The sequence below is a fragment of the Cucurbita pepo genome, chromosome 8, assembly GCF_057944985.1.
Source record: "Cucurbita pepo subsp. pepo isolate OVF chromosome 8, ASM5794498v1, whole genome shotgun sequence".
NCBI lineage: Eukaryota > Viridiplantae > Streptophyta > Magnoliopsida > Cucurbitales > Cucurbitaceae > Cucurbita > Cucurbita pepo.
Window position 1 is genome coordinate 848,603 of NC_141805.1, and position 20,759 is coordinate 869,361.

Genomic DNA, 20,759 nt, shown 5'->3' on the forward strand with positions numbered 1-20,759 from the left:
TGCACTTTAGTGAGAACGACACGTGGAGTATTTTTCACATAGCTTCGTTGACAATGGACGTAGGGAAATGTTAGAAAGGAGACGAGATATTGTCCACTTTGACGATATGTTTACATAGTTTTGTTCTCTTGAAACAAAATATACTATAGAATCTCTGCTGAGGTCTATGAAGTCTTTGAATAGCTTTGAGATCTATCAAAGTTCGACTCCTTCTCTGAGCCCTCGAACAAAGTACACTATTTATTTGACATTTGAGTCACTTTTGACTACACATTTGAAACTAACAACCTCCGTGTTAGATATTTGAGGTTTCTATTGACATAGCTGAGTTAATGGCATGATTGACACCATATTCTCACGACTGTTGTTCAATTTGAGCATAAGCGCTCATGACTTTACTTTTAGTTTCCTCCAAAGACATCATACTAATGGAGATAGTATTTCGGAGTTTATTAGTAAATTCTATTAGGAATCACGATATTGTCCACTTTGAGCATAAGCTCTCATGGCTTTGCTCTGGGCTCCCCTAAAAGACCTTATACCAATGGAGATAGTATTTTTCACTTATAAACTCATTATTTTTCACTAAATTAACGAGGTGAGACTCACCCTAATAATTTTCAACAAATTGCAACCTCCTCCGTTCATGAACAAATTTAAAAGGACTTTCTCTAATAGAAAATGGGCCGATAATCCATGGGCCTAACTAAACGCGTCACAATAGGCCCATTGTAAAACGGGTCGACCCACGTGTCATATGTAAGGGGTCCGAGTCAAACCCGTACCCGTAATTCTATACAGAGCTCAAATTTTCACAGCGCTTGTTAAGAGCGGTCGTTCCGCTCGCTATTGGACGTTCGAGATTTGAGCGTAAACCACCACAAATGATCCTGGCCCTCCATTTTATCAATCGGTCCTTTCCCGTCGTCTAAATACTAGACTAGGACACTGGATTTGGTAACACCTCCATCTCCATTAGCCCTAGCGCCTCAAAGTCTCTACGAATCTCTTCCTTGTAGAGCTTTTCCGTTCGTCCGATTGAGCGATTGAACGGGAAAATCTTTTTAGGTTTCCTTTAATTTTACTTCTCTCGTCAGGTCTTGGCGGGGAAGGAGAAAAATAATCGGAGTTCGGATCTTCATCGAGGTATATATAATTTTTTGTTTTGATCACCTTATTTTGCCTTTTATCTTGTTGCATTCTGTTCTTTTTTGTTTGCAAATCATTTGTTTGTTGGTTTTAATTTTTACTTACCCTAAATGCGCATGCTTTCTGTTTCTGTAAATATCATTGGGAAAAATTTGAAGATTGAAAGAAAGAAATAAGTTTGGAGGTAATTGTTTGATGGCATTATTAGAATGTTAATTTAGTGTATAGCGAATTCTAGCGTTTCAGTATCCTGGAAAACTGAATAAACTTGGTGTTGAAATGGAATTTTGTTCTCAATTTTTGGTCCTAACTTTTGCTTATAAGTTTATATGTTTTTTTTTTTTTTTCTTCAGTGGGTAGGAAGGATGCTAGCTTTGTTTGTTGAATACTGACTTGCTTGTGATCAATTTCTCCATACCTTTTGAAGTCATGGAAACTGGGGAGTCTGCTCCCCCTTCCCTTGGTCCTCGCTATGCACCGGACGACCCTACTCTTCCCAAACCTTGGAAGGGATTGATTGATGGGAGCACTGGACTGTTGTACTACTGGAACCCTGAAACCAACGTTACTCAGTATGAAAAACCGGTCTCTTTGCCACCACCATTACCACTCGCTCCTCATCCTAGTGCCTCTACTTCCAAGCCTACTTCAATCCCGGAGGGTCATTCAATGCCATCAAATGGCACATTAACCCCTCATGTACAGCAAAGTCATCATGTCCCTCAACAGGAAGGCCAATCAAACAGCCAGCTTTCTCAACAACCTGGACATCTGATGTCACAACAGCACAGTTCTGTTGCAGGTCAGGCAATTGTTAATCACCATCCTAGCATGCAAATGGCACCAGATGGGCGACAACATAGCGTGCAACCGAACCAGGTTTTGCAGCAACAGGGGATGTTTCCGATGTCGTCGCAGCATATTGGCCAGCAGCAGGTCATGCATCAAGGTCAGAAAATGGCACATGCCAACCAACAAATATCTCAGCATCCTAACCAGCAACCCCTGCAGAATCCAGGACAACAAATACCACAGCCCTCAATCCAGCATTTAGGACAGCCAAACATGCAAAATCAAACCCCATTAGTTGGCCAGCCTCAAGGTCCGCAATATGGTCAGCAGCAGCCTCAGTATATTGGTTACCAGCAAAGCGTACATCCAAGTGTGCAGCAAAATCCCCAGCAGCAAGTTCAACAGAGCCCTTTAGGACAACCATTTGGTAATCACCTTGAGCAGAAGTCAGCTTTTCAGAAGAGAGAGGAGGACAATATCGAGTCAGGAAACCAAATTGGATTTTCTACTTCCCAGTTTCAACAAAGTGGTGGTACGTCATCTATTCATAGTGTTCATCCTGGAACCAATTCTTCTCAAATGCAACAATACGGTTTACCTTCCGATCAAGCACGACAATTTGGTGGTTCTCCAGGAAACATGCAACAGCCGCATCCTGTGGTTCAATTGCAGCATTCAGGTACTGAATTGACTCATCGCCAACATCATTCTAGATTCCAAGATCCAATGGGCCCAGCTGCGATGCAGGAGAAGCAAGCTGGTTCTGAAAATTTGCCAGGCAGAGCTGGAAATGAATATTTCTTTGGCAGGAATGAGGGGCCTGGAATTGGTCCACATCAACCAAGGCTTGCAGCAATACCAATGGCAAGGAGCCAGCAGGTTCTTCATTTATCGTCCATTTGTAATTCTTCCACGTTCAAGTTTTTTTTGGACATGTTTAATTAAGATACGAATATGGGGGATGATTTTTTTTTTTTTTTTTTTTTACTATGACAGAACCATGGGCACACAGATTTATATTTTTGCATATCTTAAGATTTGTGCATGTTAAAAAAAATTAAGTGGGCACTGGTATTTTGGGAAGATGTTATAACATTGAAGAGATGTCGTTAGGTACCATAAGGTTTTATGAAGGAGGTTATATGTGGAAATGGATTATTAAAGGAATCGATAGGATATGATGTGTTATTTACTCTTTTCCTTGTCCATGTCTTAGATTTAGGTTAAGATAATTTTTTTTCTTTAAATATTATGCAAGAAACAACACTTTCATTGAGAAACATGAAAGAATACATGAGGGCAGGTTAAGAGAAACGTTGTATCAATTTACTAAGTATTTCGGTTCTCTATGATATAGTTTTTCATATACGTATGCGAACTATCCTTCTTTCAGGATACAAGGATGAGTGGTGTCCCATTTCCAAGTGTGGCACCCGGTCATCCTAGTGGAACAAGTTTTGCAGCCGGGCAATCACATAATATGTACAACCATGGGTCTGGTGGTCCATCATTGTCAAACAATGCTTTGATGGGCCCTCCCCATATTGGAGCTTCAGATGTTACTAATATGTCACCTGTTGAAGTTTATCGTCAACAGCATGAAGTAACTGCCACGGTTTGTATTTCATCATGCCTATATTCTCCAATTATGTGTGTTGTGAATGCTATAGGGTGTTATAATTGTATCCCTGGCTACCAATCGTGCAGGCAATATTCTGTGGGAAAATTAGTGTGAAATTGTTGAGCGTATGCAGTTTAATGGAAGTTGAAACATCACAAAATGGAAATAGAATTTGTGTGACTGATTTTATTTCATTAGACGTGCTCTGTATGTTCAATTTATAGTAGTTGAACTACTATTCTTTTTGGGCGTAAATAACCAGTTCAGTTAACTGTGCAGGGTGATAATGTTCCAGCTCCATTCATGACATTTGAGGCTACTGGCTTCCCTCCGGAGATACTGAGAGAGGCAAGTTTATGCTTGCCCAAACTTCTTTTATTTGGTTTGCGTGAAAAAACAAATCCATGATCCTGTTTACTCCTTTCTTCTGTTATTAATGTAGTTTTTACTCATGAGTTCTCACTTGTCGCAGGTGCGATATCTGCTCCGGAGGAGGAGCATATGTCGTACGCTGCACTGCTATTGCTACACTTGCACATGCAACAACCCCTTGTTTTTTGGAGGCTGCAAAATGGATGGTTGGAGCCTTTCTAGGGAATCTTTTAGTAGAGTGTTGGCCCTTTGACCAAATCACACCTGATGTGACTGAGATGTCTTGCTTATTGGCTCTGCTTAATATGTCTTTATTGCCATCTTTTGTTGCCTCGAGTTGCTTCTGTAAGCAACTAATCTATGGGTTTTTTTGTGCTATTTCATTTTTGCTCCTGTAGAACACTGTATTTTTGTAATGTATTTCAACATGAATGTGTCTGGCATATTCTAACCTTGGCGCTCAGTCTATATTTCCATCTTTGTGCCTCAGATATATTCTGCTGGTTTCTCATCTCCCACGCCAATTCAAGCACAAACATGGCCGATTGCCCTGCAAGGTAGAGACATAGTCGCAATTGCTAAAACAGGGTCTGGCAAAACTTTGGGCTATTTGATTCCTGCTTTCGTTCTTCTAAGGCAGTGCCGAAATAACCCTCAAAATGGACCAACGGTGTTGGTTTTGGCTCCTACTAGGGAGCTTGCTACTCAAATACAAGATGAGGCAATTAAATTTGGGAGGGCTTCCAGGATTTGTTGTACGGTGAGTTTCAAATGTTTACTTTTTTGGGTCCTTGAATCATCTACTTCTGCTTCCCTTTTTTGTCTACTTTCTCCATTTTGTGTTAAAATTCTTCCTTATTTCAGTGCTTGTATGGTGGTGCTCCAAAAGGTCCTCAGCTTAAAGAGTTAGATCGTGGGGCTGATATTGTTGTGGCAACTCCTGGCCGACTTAATGATATACTAGAAATGAAAATGATCAATTTTAGGCAAGTTTCACTTCTTGTGCTTGATGAAGCTGATCGGATGCTTGACATGGGATTTGAACCCCAAATTAGAAAGATTGTGAATGAAATACCACCACGCAGACAAACTCTTATGTATACAGCGACCTGGCCCAAGGAAGTAAGAAAAATAGCAAATGATCTTCTTGTCAATTCTGTCCAGGTGAATATTGGAAGTGTTGATGAACTTGCCGCTAACAAGGCTATCACACAGGTAATTTTAATAAAATATAAGCTAACCAGTCCTTTGAACAGTGTATTTTCATTTTGGCATTATATCTCTCGTGTGGTTAAAAATGATATCTTTAGAATATCAAAAATTTTGATCAAATAATACCACCATTGGAGGGAAAATTCACAGTTAGAGAAGATACGATCCATCATTCCAAATTTTTTTATTTTTTTTTATTTTTTGCAATATACGCTGGCTAGGAGAAATTTGGAGACCAGGATGACTTTCTGTATCCTTTCATTTGAATTAATTCCCACCTAGCACAAAGTTTATACTAAGAAGTTGACCTTCTCTGATGCTTCAGAATTCCCGTTTGTAATTTTTCACTTTTATTCTTTTTCATAGAGCTTTGTTGGTGAATTAGTATGTTTGTGATGAGATAATTGAGACCTGATTTGGTTAAAAGTAGCTCTGAACTGTCTCCAGGATCGAGAACATCCTCTTGCTTCCTCTCTTTAATTACAAAGCCAATTTGATTAAAAGAGTTACACTGAAGCCTCCAAAGGGTTTCATCTTCTTTCTCGAGTCTCCAAAGCCATTTAGTAATAAGAGCATAATTTACCAATGGACTACTCCTCTTCTGTTTTAGCAGCTTCCCCCACGAAATCTCGGAACACTTCTTCAAGCCTCTTACTGACCAGTAATCACAACGTCCATTAGTGGAGATAGTTTGAGTCTTGCTTTGTCTTCGTATTTCTCTTCCCCATTTTAGAGAATTATGTATCCTTTCTTATATAAATATTGGGATTCTTAAAGATAAAATTATTGTTCAAGAAAATATTCTAAATGCATCAGTAATCACATTTTTATTAGATTGTTCTTGGTTCAAATTTCCTCAACGTTGTTCGTAACGTAAATATGTAACAATAGTTTTCTTTATCTACTGAGGTAGGCATCCTGTATTATGTAAATTGCCTGTTAGCCATTTTCTTTTCCTCTGGATGATTTGTTATTTACCCCTTTTTTAATGCTCTCTCTGTTTCTTTTTTGTTCTTTTGGGATGGGGTGATGGGAATAGTATGTTGAAGTCGTTCCACAGATGGAAAAACAGAGACGGTTGGAGCAGATCCTCAGGTCCCAGGAACGGGGGTCTAAGGTTATAATTTTTTGTTCCACTAAGAGATTGTGTGATCAGCTTGCACGGAATCTTGGGCGTGGGTTTGGGGCTGCTGCAATTCATGGAGACAAATCACAAGGAGAGCGTGATTGGGTATTGAACCAGTTTCGTAGCGGAAAGTCCCCGATACTAGTTGCCACAGATGTTGCTGCCCGCGGGCTTGACATCAAAGATATAAGGTAAGCACTGGTTTGTGCTCTTCTCTATGATATCAAGTGAAAATATTGGGACTAGAAACTTAAAAGAAAATGGACCTCATGTGACTCTTAGGTTTTTGTATGCAACTTATAGTGGTATTTGTGAAGCAAATTTTTTGTATGCTACTTGTTCTATGATTTTTATTTAATTTATTTTCTATGCCAGAGTGGTGATCAACTTTGATTTTCCAACTGGAATTGAGGACTATGTCCACCGAATTGGAAGAACTGGGAGGGCTGGAGCAACGGGAATGGCATATACCTTCTTTTGTGAACAGGATTGGAAATATGCTGCTGATTTGATTAAAGTACTGGAGGGTGCGGATCAGCTTGTGCCTCCTGAGTTGCGAGATATGGCTATGCGTGGGGGGCCGAGTTTTGGCAAGGATAGGGGCGGTTTGGGTCGTTTCGATGCAGCTATGGGTGGCAGCCGCTGGGATTCTGGAGGCCGAGGTGGCATGAGAGATGGTGGGTTTGGTGGTCGTGGTGGTGCAAGAGATGGTGGGTTTGGTGGCCGCGGTGGAATGAGAGATGGCGGATTTGGTGGCCGTGGTGGAATGAGAGATGGTCTTGCTGGTGGACGAGGTGGGAGAGGTGATTTCTTTTCTGGACGAGGTAGAGGAGGACGGGCCTTTGGTGGCCCTCCTGGAGGTCATGTTGGTTGGGGCAGGGGTGATCGTGGTGGCCCACAGGATAGGTACAATAGTGTGGATGGACGTGGGCGTGGACGTGGACAGGGTCGATTTGATAACAGAAGAGATTTCTCCAATAGGAGTAGAGGCAGAAGTTATAGTCGTAGCCCTGAAAGAGTTCGAACATGGGGCTACAGCCGAAGTCGCAGTCGCAGCGGTAGTCATAGTAGTAGAAGTTGGAGTCGGAGTAGAAGTCGTAGCAGAAGTAGAAGCAGGAGCAGGAGTTGGTCACGTCGCAATAGCCGAAGCCGTAGCCGTAGCCATGATAATCACGAGCGATCACGTGAGAAGAACTTCGATAGAAAAGACGATGTACCTACAGAATCAGTAACTGCTACTTCTCCGGCCACACGAAAGAATGCTTTCGAAATAAGAGAAGATGGGAGGCAGCTTCCTCCAGCAGACAGTAACAACATCGAACCGGGGAACCCAGAAAATGGTGCAGATACGAACGATCAAATTGTAAACACCGCAGCTCAAGTAATATGAATCTTTGTAAACCTCTGGCTTCTGGACGATGACCAGCTTTGGGTTCTGGTCGAGTAATTCAGTCTGTTTTGAAAATTTTCTTGCCGGGAAGCTTCTCTGCTCTGCTTTAGAGGAAAATCTGATCGATGAAGGTTTAAAAAGAATGCGTGTTTGGGAAATGTTTAGAATTGATGAGGATGATGCTGTGCTTACACTTTGCATTGATAGTTTTTATGGATAACGTAATTTTGAAAAATGTTTGTTTCCACGCAAAGGGGGAAATTTCCGCAATGGGTTCTATGAAACATTAAAGAAAAATCATAAGTTTGTAAGAGATATTTGTGAACTAACAAATAATTAACTTAAAGATTGGATTACAACAGTATACGGCAGCCACAAAACAAACATTAAAATTCATAAAGTTTATTAATTTCATTCAAAATCAATGCAAAATATACAATTAATTGAAAAAAAAGAGTTAGACATAGGCTACTTTGGGGGTGAGCTAATAAAAAAATTTAAGGGTTTTAATCATGGATGGAGGAGCTAAACTTGGGAGATAAAGAGTTTTAGTCAAAATGGCAGGGAGAAAGCTGTGCATATATAAAAATCAATGACCTCTTTTAACTTACAAAACCAAACACAGAAAAATGTAGAACTGAAATGCAGATTGTTGATGGGGAAAGTTCAACTTTTACTGTAAAGTGGACGATTTCCTCAAACAAATCGTAGAAAAGGGAAAGTTTAAGATAATTGCTGAAGATAAGTGTGGAAGGAAAAGCAAAAATAACATCCAAGGAGTACTTTAATCATCAGCCACCTTATTTTCCTGCAATATCTAGAGTTTCAAAGGGAGGGGACCTTTTACTCCATGTCGTTCTCCATAACATCAAGAACTTTGGCTGAGTTTTCGACCTGTCAGTCTCTCGGATTCGTATAGAATATGGTTTATGAGTCCCCTTGCCGCACTGCAAACAAACAATATACACCGAATATTATATTTTAGATAAAGGGCAAGACACCCCGGCACGGTTGACGGCAGCGTCACAAATTTAAAGACCATGGCACATAGTAGTTGTATTTAATTTTGTAGACTATGATAAAGTTAAAACAATACAAGAAAGCTATGATAAAGTTAGTAGAAATCTAGGGTAGTAATAGGCATCCTTTGTTACTTGATTTTTTTGTACTTCTTTTTAACATCTAGAAAGGAAAAAGAAGCAATCAAAAGACTTACTCATCTTTCAACTTCTGAATCTTCTCTGGATCAGTCTCATGCATGTTTTTTCTGAATTGTTGCTTCACCATACTAACAACAAGATCGGTGTTATGTTGCTGCAAAAAGTTGATAGGATCCAAGTCAACAAGTTTCAAGGAACCAATGTTAAATCCTCTGTACCTTCCAATAGTTGGATTCAACTCATTTGAAATGCAGCACAACTTTTTAGAGTGAAACAGAAAAGAACTATAACTTAATTCAGCAAAAGGAAACAATACGGTTAACAATGAATATCAGACTCATCTTGGTGTTTTCTCTCCAAGACCTTTCCTAATTTATCCTACTTTGATTTATGTTACATCAAGCACATCAACCTAGCCTATGACATACTTCACTTGCACATAAATGTATCACCTTCTTCCTAACACTTCTTATCGAAAATTTACAGTTGGGTCATTTTCCTATGAAGCAAAAACGTAATCCTGGGAGGCACGTGGCAGAAGGCCTATGTGCGATCAATTGTTCAATTCCTATAATGAGATTTTGGCTAATTAATGTGAATACATGACATAACTGTGCGCCTGTGCGGCAAGGTTATGTTCTGCATGAATTCAACCATAGGCTTGATGCAGTATAAGAACCAAATGGCAAGTGCAGAAATAAGGAAAAGACCCATTGATTAGATAATTGCAATTAGCCTAAAGCAAATGTAAAAGAACAACAAGGCATCCAAGCGTGCTGAAGGCTAGATTGAACTTTAACTTCTAACTTCTTGTTGAATCTCAAAACATTCTAAGTTATTCAAATGAAAGATCATTAGACCCATAACACCTGGTTGGAACTATTAGTTCAAATAAAGAAAACAAACGAAAAGAACACCCATACCCGATGACCGATATACTTGGCTCTTCGAAGGCACTCACGGTAAAGCTGCAGTGACAAAACATGCAAGATTAACAAAGTTTGAGGAGGAAACTGTACTGCAAAAAGGATAGGAGGGAACCAACCCTAATGACATTATTCGCAAGTTCAGGAGGTAGAGCAGTCTGTAGGGATGGCATTTCCACACTTTTCACACTCACTGATTATTTATCAAATAATTAATTCAGCTGCATAGAGAAACCACCAAAGAATTAGAAAAACCTGAATCAAACGGAAAAACGAAAACATAAATCAAATTATAGATCGAGTAAAAAAGAAAAGGAGTTTTTATGGCCGAAACTTGTAAAAAGTGGGTACAACTTGTACACAGTCCAAGCTTGATCAACTCAAACATCATATCTAATATTAAACAAAAAAACAAGAACAAGGACCTGACACATCAAATCTCCCCATTCCATAATGTCATAACAGGCTAATTTTAATTTCTCATCAATCTCCGCTCTCTATTCCTTCGGCTTCCGCTCATTATTTTCCCTCTAGTGGGAAAGCCCTCCTTTCTGGGTCAGGAAGCAGCGGAATAGAGGCGAGCTAACATCGTAAATCAGAAACCCTAATTTTCGATTAGTCTATCTAAGCTTCTGCAGACCAATCGTAAATGCAGATATACAAAACCACCATCAACGAATTGAAATGCAAAATAAGGAAAAGCGAGATCAAAAGTGAAAAGGATCGCGGCTAGATGATTACCTTTCTCCGATGGTTCCTCCTGGTGGCCTTGTGGCGCGTTTCGCAGAGGAGAAAGGGAAATGGGAAGAGAGGTCCGGAGGATGAAGAAAATCTGCCCTCAGAATTTTTGTATGAAACGACGAACAAACGAGCTCCCAAATTTGATTTCAAGAAGCACTTTTGTCTAGAAAACATTGAGTGTAATTGGTTTGGTTCAGCCGATCCGGTTCTATAAAACCACAGAAATCGACCCAACCTCATTTTTGAAGATGAACCGAACCGACCTGAGACTATTAATTAAGGTTAGGGTTTTTTCTGTGAGTTGGTGGAGTTTTTTTGTTTAACCCAGACGAGGACCCCCGTATGAGGCGAAAGTGTCACGTACGGTAATAATATGTTGTACTCGATTCTATAATGCATAATTTTACAAAATATAGGTGTATATATTCTTGTCAACCCTCCTGGGCTTCCCCTCAAGATTATAAAACGCTTCTATTAGTGAGAGGTTTTCGCTTCCACACCTAAAGAATGCTTAGTTCTTCTCTCCAACTAACGTGGGATCTCACAATCCACCCTTCTTGAAGGACTAACATCATCGCGGGCACACCACCTGATGTCTGACTCTAATACCATTTTTCAATTTGTGTATGTCATCCTTGCGTAGGGATCACGCTAATCTTCTCTATATCGTTCCAATTTTTTATTGGATGTCCCTCGTTCCCACAATTGTTGAACTAGAAAAAAAGTATTCTCTGCCATAAACTCGTAAATTAAAAGTACTCCATAAAACAAACTCATGATTATCCAATAAATACTAATCACAGCAAGTGGATTCAAATTGTTTTTGAAGCCTTTCCCAAAGGCATAGTACCAATCTTGGGCTTTGGTAATGAGCAAGAATGTAATTGGCTTCACAGCCGGAGTTGTAAAACCTTTCTTCATTTATGTACTGTACCTCCTTGCCACCCTTGCTGAATTGCTCAATCCATATGCCCATTGCAACATCTTCCAGCTTAAAAAGCTGAACATAGACAAAAATAGTTCAGCATAAGAAGAGCCATTTTGAATTTGCAATGCATAGGAAGAAGCAAGGTGGTTGCTTGTATTTGTACCTTGAGGGCTCTACTCTGGTGGCCTCGGACAATGAATTTAGCGATGTCTCGTGATATGACGTAGCCTGGACCATGCGCCCATGGAGGGTATGTCGCATTTGGCCATTCCTATATGTAAAAGAACATGTATAAAAGATTATAGATATTTTGACGAGTGTAACGGTCCCAAGTCCACCTGTTATCAGATATTGTCCGAACCCCTCAAGGTTTTTAAAACATTGGTTAGGGAGAGGTTTTCACACCCTTACAAAAAATGTTTTGTTTCACTCTCCAACCGATGTGGGATCTCACATTCCACCCCCCTTGGGGGCCAACGTCCTCGCTGGCACACCGCCCGGTGTCTAGCTCTAATACCAGCTATAACAGCCCAAGCCTACCGCTAGCAAATAGTGTTCTCTTTGTGCTTTCTCTTTCGAGCTTCCCCTCAAGGTTTTTAAAATGCGTCCGTTAGAGAGAGGTTCCACACCCTTATAACGAATGTTTCGTTTCCCTCTCCAACTAACGTGGGGTCTCACATGAAGTGAAATCACTATTCCATACAAAACAACACTCAACTTAACGTATTTGTTTACACATTTAGGTTTCGTAATAGCAGCAGGTCCTATTTTCAACCCCCAGCCAATTTCATTTTCTATCCAAAACTTGAACAGATTAGTTGGTCTGACTTTTTGAATTTAGTTTAATAAATTACAAAAACAATGCTCCACACAAAGCAAGAGTTGCTATCATAATAAAACAAACGAGACCAACACATAAGATCAAGTTTTGAGTCAGATACCTCCATACTAATATGCCACTTGCTGTCTTTATCTCTATCGGGTGATGAATCAAAGGAAATAAGACCATACAGAAGGCCAGAAGCTGGCCTGCTCTTTAGTCCAGAAAGAACTTCATCAATTCTAACAAACGCATCATCATCTGTCTTCATGATATATTTTGCAGGAAGGATCTTGGTCTGAAGTTGTTAAAATGAAAATTGATAGATTTCAGATAACTTATGCAGGGAAGGCAAAAGGCCCATGCGAATAGTTTCAAATAACAAAACAAGTGAAAGCCTCGGTTGTTTTAAGTATACACTTACCCCATAAATGCAAATTGCAATTGTTTTCAAAGTGATCAGACTGTAATAATCAACAAAAGGCATCAACTGAATATCACCATAAGCTTCCACTTCTCTCCAGAGCTCCCAATTTACTTGTGCATTCTTGTCCTGCAGCAGTAAATTATCCAATATCAAGCGATAATAAACACAGAAAATTGTAAAAATTGTGTGCATCAATGTCAGATCAAGAGCATACAAAAAAATAATTATAACAATCACTTATAAATCTAGACTAGCAACATTTATTTGTTCAGATCCTTTTAGCTTTACTATTGGTTTTCTTTGTGAGAACTGTTTGTGACTTCAAAGTTGAAACATGTCAAAAAACTGTACAACAGAGCCAGTAAGAACAGTCTCCAATGCCGAGCGGCTTATCCATGGGAGAAATCGGCATTGAAGACAATTTCCAAGGAGAACACATCTCAGTCATTAAATAAAATAAAAAGAAAAGTCGAAGACTTCGGATTATAGGCTAGAAAATGAGAAGAATAAAAGCCACAAGTTCATGGGAGATTCAGAGATTAAAGGGTCAAAATAAACCACTATGAGAATTGCAGATTGCATCACTTACAAAGCCTATGAAAAATCGGACCGCTACATCACCACTACGTACGATCTTGTATTGCATCCAAGTCCTTCTCAATGCCATACGACGCTTAAAATTATTTCCAGTAGAAAAAACCCCGACCAGCATCAGAAGTCTTTTCTTCGGAATAGGAGGAGCTCCAAGGTGGGAAGAGTTAATAAAATCATGATCTTCAAAGACTGGTAAGCCTTTAGCAAAGGAAGAGAGAAGATCCAGACCACCTGTTACCTTGACTTGATTGACTGTCCACGGTTCAAGTTTCTGCAGAATTTTCACGTAGCATTCCATTAGTTCAGCTCAAAATTGAAACATACTTATTGGTTTCATTAGTTCATCATATTAACAAAATGATTGCCTAATTCATACCTTACCTCCCTATATTCAAATGAGGTTTCATGTCGTCCATTGACATTCATATGGAATCCTTCCAAACCAATCCACAATGTTGCAGTGAACAAATTCCCCTCTATGAATGGAAAGTTGGTACTTTCATGAGATTGCCCTCTGGAAACATTAGTTAGGGTATCATCATTATTATGATGCATGCTGATATTTTCTGCTCCGGTGCTTCGGAGAACACGCTCATTACAAAGAACAAGTCCATCAACTGCCACATTTATTTCCAAAATATATTAGCAACCAGAGGATATATTACTGAATTTCATCTGTAAGCAACAAAAGATACAACAGACAGGATTTAAGATCAATCTATCAACAAGCCATGAAGTATTATACCAACTCCATATACATGCATCAGGCAAAACTCAAAAGCATTTTTTAAACTTGCTCAATGCGTGCATCCTAGAATAACACAGTATGTATTCACCATTATCTAATGTATCATATGCAGAAAGACAAGAACTGATAGGCGATATAGACTCAGGCATATTGAGATCGTACAGAATATTACATTAACTTGGCTTCTTCACCTACACATAAGATGTGTTAATCCTGGCTGGAAATTGCATGGCAAATGGGCAACTGACAAACATGTCGTATAAATATACCTTGATGAGAGCTTGCTGACAGATGAGTAGGACATCTCTCTTCTTTGCCCCACTTAAGTTCATCAGTCCATGTATTTTGAACTATAAATGATTCCTCAGACATATTATCACCAGGCAAACTGACATTGTAATGCAAGATAATAGGGCGATTTGGCTCTTCGGAAGCCTGAGAGCCTAACAGTTCAATCTGAAAGCCCCCTTGCTGTCCATTAGGTATGCCAACCAGGGTTATAGAAGAATCCTCAACTAAACCACAAGGGATCTCAAGAACGATTCCCCCAGTTGGTGCAATTTTGTCAGGTGAGGTAACAGAGGAAGGGCATATTTCAGCCTTTGAGTTGTTGGTATTGCCAACTTTAATGGTCTTTTCTGCCTTAATAGCTGACAATAAATCATTCCATGCTATGGAAGCCTCTTTAACCCCTTGTACTGTTTCAGGTAAAGCATCAGACCTCATCAGCAGGGGGTGCATATGAGACCACAGAAGTAAGGCCTCTGACGCTCGCTTAGTAATATTATCCGGAGCAATTAGATAACGAAGTCCTTCAATATGAATAAGATGAGGCCGCTCTGATGTTTTTACTACTTCAGCTTCCAAAGAGTCACTGTTTTTACTATGAGAATCTTCGGTCGGATGATTTCTGAAAAAATCATATGCCGATTGCTTTTTAGGCTGGATATTCATAAGGCCATAACGCAAAGCCAAGATTGTGGCAAGTGCCAGTATCAATGTTCCTCCATACCACCTCTTCATTTTTCTTCTCTTTTACAGTTATGATTGCTACCACTTCATTTTAAGAAACTCCCTGTGAATTACAAGAGGATGCTAAGCTCAACACTTGAATTAAGCTTCAAATGATACATAATCATAATTGACACAAATCAAAATGGATCATCAAAATCTAGACTACCTCTGTAAGAAAATGGACTCCACAAGCGAAAATAACATGCATTTGACCGACACGGGCCTCACGGAAGGTTACAGCACGGAAACAAAACTCATATGCTGTCCAGAGCTTCTTTGTCCCAATTCCTCAAGTTATAGACACAGACCTAAATCTTGGACCAGATTTATACTCGAAGCTGAAAGAAAAACTACGATACAAGAACTCCTTTTCAATTGTAGCTACCAAGCAATCGACCAAAAGTGCTCGAACTGAGTAATGGTAGCTCTTAACTCACATGCACATTGGTATAATTTAAGCCAGGGGGCTTGTGAAAAGCCAATTTCGCGAGAAGCACTTAGAACTTACAGCTTGTACAATTGAAGAATCACTAAGGAAGGATCTTAACTAAAAATTCAAGTACATATAGGAAATGAGCTAAAGCTAAACAGAAACCGAGTATCTAAACAACATATTTGAAGAAAAGTACAAATCAAAGCTATTGAAGCTATGGATTCTACTTCAAGCAACACTATCAGGCGCTAGAAATCGATTAACAGAGCGAAGGATCTAAACTACAAATTCAACTACATACAGGAAATGAGCTGAACTAAAACTAAACAGAAACCGAGTATCTGAACGTCATATCTCAAGCGAAGTAGAAATCAAAGCTATTGAAGTTATAGATTCCACTTCAAGAAACACCATCAGGCAACAGCAATCGATTAACAGAGCGAAGCAGAGACGTAGAGATCTGCTGCAAAAATCAATACCTTGTTTCGAGCTTCCAGAGAGAAGAGTCAGAAGGTAGGAGAAGTAAAGCAATGTGAACCAGCCGTTCAAATGGATCTTTCTTTTGAGTTCGAAAACGGAAGAACAGAGGAGTAGAAGAACGAGTCCGGTGATCGGAAGTTGATATTTGCCGGTAGTTGTTGGTCGGTAATGAGGCAGAGGCTACCATGAGAGACCATTCGCTGACAAAACGACGGGCGGTGCTGCGTTTTATGGGACCATTATAGAGTATTAGATAGAAAAAAAAATAATTCGAAAAATAAAAATAATCATGGGGCATTCCGAGAATTGAACTCGGGACCTCTCGCACCCTAAGCGAGAATCATACCACTAGACCAAATGCCCTTGTTGTTTTAACGATCGGAAATTATCATAATAATCAGAGATAGGAAGCATTTTATGAGTATTAGATAGAAAAAATAATTCCAAAATAAAAAATAATGGGGCATTCCGAGAATTGAACTCGGGACCTCTCGCACCCTAAGCGAGAATCATACCACTAGACCAAATGCCCTTGTTGTTAGAAAACTTTAACAAGCTATTTCTAGTCTTTTCTGGTATTGCAAAATGAATAAGATATTTGTTGAAGATTTGATTCCCACGCTTCCACTTCCTCAACTAAAATTAAATTAACATAAATGAATGTCATTCAATGACGTAGACATAAAACGCTAAATAGAAGCATGCTCCAACATTTTAATATAGCAAAATTCACTATAATGATCATCGTGATGTCATGAGATATGTGAGCAACGTACATAAGGAATCTCATGATACCGTCATTAAATTAGTCAAGCAGTAGGACGACAAGTCTCCATTTATGGAGCAGTGAAATGGATACAAAAACAAGACATGGTAATTGGTATCAGAGTCCGATACCAGACAATGTGCTAGTGAGGACGTTGGACCAGAAGGAATGGATTACGAGATCTCACATCAATTGAGGAGGAGAACAAAGCATTCCTTATAAGGGTGTGGAAACCTCTCTCTAGTAAACGCGTTCTAAAACCGTGAGATTAACAGCAATACATAACGGACCAAAATATTCAATATTTGAATATGAACTTGATCAAGTATAAACTTCCGACATCCCTTCCACATCAGAAAGAAGGAAACAAAAATCTAAATCTCAAGTTATGAAGCATTCCTCAAGAGACAAACTTCATTCCAAAAAGAACTTGAGACAGTAATAATCCATATGAATTCATCAACTTCACAATTATAAGAAAGATCTAAACCATTATTACCCCAAATCAAGAACCACCCACATCACAGAATGTCAGTAAACCCTTGTATAAGCTTTCACATCATCGATCTTCGTTTCTAATTTGTGTTTGGCTGCCACACTTATTACCCTGCATTCATAGAAGTAAACTCAACTGGATCTTAAGGATTCAATTGTTCAACATATTCCGATCTCATGTTATTCGAAACTCGGGTATCAAAGCAGAACATTATTGTAACCAGAGCAAAATGGAAGCTAAAAGACACCAAATCTGTATTTGAAACACTTCGAACCCTTCAATGAAGGGAGTGACAAGGAAAATGAATGACTCATGATAGTCATTCCAAATCTCCTTTTGATAAAAATGACATAAATTAAGAAAAAAAATGGAAGAACACCCGGTTTAACCGCTTATATATGAATCGGCTTGTCGTAGGTTGCCATCGCAGCTTCCTTCAGTGCCTCACTCATTGTGGGATGTGCATGGCAAACACGGGCTATGTCCTCACTTGAAGCATCATATTGTAAAGCTATAGCTGCCTCATGAATCAGCTCTCCAGCATTGGGAGCCATTATGTGCACTCCTAATATCTTGTCTGTTTCCTTTTCAGCCAATATTTTGACTAAACCTTCGGCATCATCGATTGCCTTGGCTCGACTATTTGCCATGAATGGAAACTTCCCGACACGATAAGAAACCCCGAGTGCTTTCACCTGCTCCTCTGTCTTTCCAACAGAAGCGACCTCAGGATGGGTGTATACAACCCCAGGAACCTTGTCATAGTCCACATGACCTGTCTTACCAGCTAAAAACTCCACACAAGCAACACCGTCTTCTTCGGCCTTGTGAGCTAACATTGGCCCAGGAATTACATCGCCAATAGCGTAGATTCCAGGAACATTTGTAGCAAATCTATCATTTACTAAAATCCGACCGATCTTATCTGTCTCCACTCCTAACTTCTCTAGTCCAAGTCCAGAAGTGAATGGAGTTCTACCAGCAGACACAAGAACAACATCAGCCTCAAGAATGGTCTTGTCTCCACCGGCTGCTGGCTCAAGGGTCAGCTTTACTCCATCTCCAGATGTGTCAACTCCGACCACCTTAGTTTTGAGCTTGAATTTCATTCCTTGCTTCTCTAGGGAGCGCTGAAATTGCTTGCGAACTTCTGCATCCATCGAGGGAACAATATCAGCAGCAAACTCAACAACAGTTACCTCTGAGCCAATTCGTCCCCATACCGAACCCATCTCAAGGCCAATGTAGCCAGCGCCAATGACCACAAGCTTTTTGGGAATTTCAGACAAAGCTAAAGCTCCTGTAGATGAAACAATTCTCTTCTCATCAATGGTGATCCCAGGTAAGGACTTGACATCAGAACCAGTGGCAATTATTATACTCTTTCCTTTTACAACCGTGTTTCCCCCATCGACGGTGTCGACAGAAACTTCAGAAGGGGAGATTAGCTTTCCATAGCCTTTGACATAGTTCACTTTATTCTTCTTAAACAAACCTTCAATACCTCGGGTAAGATTAGCTACTGCTTTATCTTTCTGGGACATCATGGCAGGCAAATCAACCTCAAGAGAAGAAAACTTCACGCCATGTTTTGCAAATGCATGCTTAGCTTCATGATACATGTGGGAAGAATGAAGAAGAGCCTGAAAATATTAAAACAAACCACAATCCATAAGTTAGAGACTTGGACTTATCTCTGATATGATCTAAATGTTGAAGTAATGGGAGCTGTCAGTGGTGAGCAATAACGAATTGCCCTTAATAAATCATCAACGTTATTAGAACAGATATGCCATGCTTAAAACAACACCCATCATTTTAGATTCAAAACTCCATTGTTCCATCAGTCAATATCATAAAATCCGATAGAAATTCAATCATTTCTTCGTTAAAGGTTAGGAAAAAGTTGCAACACATTTCCTAGAGGGAAAATAGTCGATTATACTGCACTGAAGAAGTTCAAAATCTGAATTCCAACAATAGATAAGAAAAAACTGAAATACTCGGCAAACTAACAATCATATTTTAATGCAATCTACCTGAATAGACAATAAAAAAACCAAACTAATACGAAATCAAACAACAAAATTTCAACAAGAACTACCGAATCAGAAAATTCAATAACCAACACAAAACAAAATAATGAAATAGAAAAAGAAATCGCCTAAAAGAATCAAGAACCAAACAAAGAAAATTCAGCAGCAAGGAAATCACCTTGGAGGGGATACAACCAACATTAAGACAAGTACCGCCGAGAGTCCCACGCTTCTCGATGCAGGTGGTCTTGAGTCCAAGCTGAGCAGCCTTGATGGCGGCAACATAGCCTCCAGGGCCGCCGCCGATGACGACGACATCATTTTCATCAGATCCCGATGAAGCGAAACCCCGAGAGAAGGTCAACTTAAGAACATCCATGGAGGAAGAAGAATGGGACGCATTCCTGGAGAAGAAGAAGGCCTTTCGTCTAGCAAAGCTCGCCATAGCCATGGTTGATTGGAAACTCGATCGAAACCCCTACAGAGGCTCTATACAGTGGAGGATCGAAATGGGCGTTTCTAATCTTCCTTTCTTCATGCCTCTGACCGAACCCCTAAATAGAATAATAATTTGGTCTGTAAATATTAAATTAATAAAAATACTCTTTTAACGCATTTAATCTTTATTTTAAAAAAATAAAAAATTAATATACATACGTATTTTTTTATATTATTTTTTTGAGAGTGTAGGAGTATTTTTTAAACAGTACTACCAATAAATATATATTAAAAAAATTTAAATAAATTTAAAAAAAAAAATTGTGAAATTTAAAAAAAAAAAAATTATGAGGTTTGTTTTTAAATTTTTGAAAACTACCGCGAAACATTTTAAATTGTATTTTTGAAACAAAATATTAGCGGTTTTTGTATAAGAATATGTTTTAAAACTTATTTTTAAAATTTTTAAAAAAATTAAAGTATAGTATGTAAGGTGTATTTAATAATTTAATTCTATTAAAAAAATGGATAAATATCGTAAAATATCAAAAGACAAAGGGATGGTAAGCCCATATTTGAGGAGGAAAAGAACAACATTATCTTATAGTGTGAAGTTCACAAGGAGGTAAGATGGTGGCCTCACATGGTCTACCATCACACATAAAGGATGTTTGGTGGTGAATGGCCCAATCCAAAAACAAATCTCCAATGCAATGGATGGTCAAAGCTCGTTTGTCTTGTGATTCGTCGTCTTAATGGAACATTCTTAAATTTTGTCAGCTTGAACGGCTTAATCTCAAGTGTATTTGGGTGTTAACATTACTCGTAAGATATTAATTCCTTCCTGAATAGGTGAACGCCGTGACATGAGTAAAATTTGTTGTACCTTCAAATTTAAGAGTTCGAGATATGGAGATTTTTCGACCCATTTTTAGCTAAATAACTAATGCTAGCAATAACTCTCCTCAAAGTACTTTCTCGACCAGTTTAGCATACAACACACTCGTGATATCAAGGTTGCCTGCGTTAAGACTGCGTAAGCAAATAGTAAGAGATTTTTTCCCGGGTTGTCAAGGTCACTCCTTTCTTC

The 20,759-nt window shown here is 39.1% G+C and overlaps 4 protein-coding genes and 3 non-coding genes across 10 annotated transcripts; 1 reads left to right on the forward strand and 6 right to left on the reverse strand.

The window, feature by feature from the left end:
- Positions 1-950: 950 nt before the first annotated feature.
- On the forward strand, positions 951-7,897 carry LOC111799961 (DEAD box RNA helicase family protein). Of its 2 annotated transcripts, none has more exons than XM_023683501.2 (8): positions 951-1,146; positions 1,503-2,820; positions 3,335-3,556; positions 3,842-3,910; positions 4,425-4,694; positions 4,799-5,149; positions 6,186-6,463; positions 6,648-7,897. In XM_023683501.2, exons 2-8 carry the CDS (start codon positions 1,579-1,581, stop codon positions 7,660-7,662), a joined length of 3,447 nt encoding a protein of 1,148 aa, XP_023539269.1. In that variant the 5' UTR covers positions 951-1,146; positions 1,503-1,578; the 3' UTR covers positions 7,663-7,897. The 2 variants fall into 2 exon arrangements, with proteins under 2 accessions (XP_023539269.1, XP_023539270.1); XM_023683502.2 differs by having other exon boundaries at positions 1,577-2,820.
- A 395-nt stretch (positions 7,898-8,292) lies between these two features.
- On the reverse strand, positions 8,293-10,687 carry EMB2786 (COMPLEX 1 LYR-like protein). Of its 2 annotated transcripts, none has more exons than XM_087126191.1 (5): positions 10,490-10,687; positions 9,868-10,003; positions 9,746-9,790; positions 8,879-8,976; positions 8,293-8,609 (listed from the first exon to the last, which is right to left on the reverse strand). In XM_087126191.1, exons 2-5 carry the CDS (start codon positions 9,919-9,921, stop codon positions 8,531-8,533), a joined length of 276 nt encoding a protein of 91 aa, XP_086982317.1. In that variant the 5' UTR covers positions 9,922-10,003; positions 10,490-10,687; the 3' UTR covers positions 8,293-8,530. The 2 variants fall into 2 exon arrangements, with proteins under 2 accessions (XP_086982317.1, XP_023540322.1); XM_023684554.2 differs by having other exon boundaries at positions 9,868-9,969; positions 10,490-10,663.
- Positions 10,688-11,086: 399 nt separating this feature from the next.
- On the reverse strand, positions 11,087-11,194 carry LOC111801227 (U6 spliceosomal RNA). The gene has a single exon (XR_002816102.2). It is a non-coding gene; the product is annotated as a U6 spliceosomal RNA (small nuclear RNA).
- Positions 11,195-16,162, reverse strand: LOC111800734 (Galactosyltransferase family protein). Of its 2 annotated transcripts, none has more exons than XM_023684552.2 (8): positions 15,933-16,162; positions 14,276-15,081; positions 13,640-13,875; positions 13,254-13,529; positions 12,662-12,790; positions 12,359-12,535; positions 11,581-11,688; positions 11,195-11,489 (listed from the first exon to the last, which is right to left on the reverse strand). In XM_023684552.2, exons 2-8 carry the CDS (start codon positions 15,027-15,029, stop codon positions 11,283-11,285), a joined length of 1,887 nt encoding a protein of 628 aa, XP_023540320.1. In that variant the 5' UTR covers positions 15,030-15,081; positions 15,933-16,162; the 3' UTR covers positions 11,195-11,282. The 2 variants fall into 2 exon arrangements, with proteins under 2 accessions (XP_023540320.1, XP_086982315.1); XM_087126189.1 differs by lacking the exon at positions 15,933-16,162 and adding an exon at positions 15,187-15,370.
- Positions 16,163-16,224: 62 nt separating this feature from the next.
- TRNAP-AGG (transfer RNA proline (anticodon AGG)) lies at positions 16,225-16,296 on the reverse strand. The gene has a single exon. It is a non-coding gene; the product is annotated as a tRNA-Pro (tRNA).
- Positions 16,297-16,393: 97 nt separating this feature from the next.
- Positions 16,394-16,465, reverse strand: TRNAP-AGG (transfer RNA proline (anticodon AGG)). Its single transcript has one exon. It is a non-coding gene; the product is annotated as a tRNA-Pro (tRNA).
- Positions 16,466-17,344: 879 nt separating this feature from the next.
- LOC111800316 (dihydrolipoyl dehydrogenase 1, mitochondrial) lies at positions 17,345-19,783 on the reverse strand. Its single transcript, XM_023683952.2, has 2 exons — positions 19,410-19,783; positions 17,345-18,838 (listed from the first exon to the last, which is right to left on the reverse strand). The coding sequence occupies exons 1-2, from the start codon at positions 19,680-19,682 to the stop codon at positions 17,588-17,590; spliced, it is 1,524 nt and encodes a 507-aa protein (XP_023539720.1). The 5' UTR covers positions 19,683-19,783; the 3' UTR covers positions 17,345-17,587.
- Between the last annotated feature and the right edge of the window lie 976 nt (positions 19,784-20,759).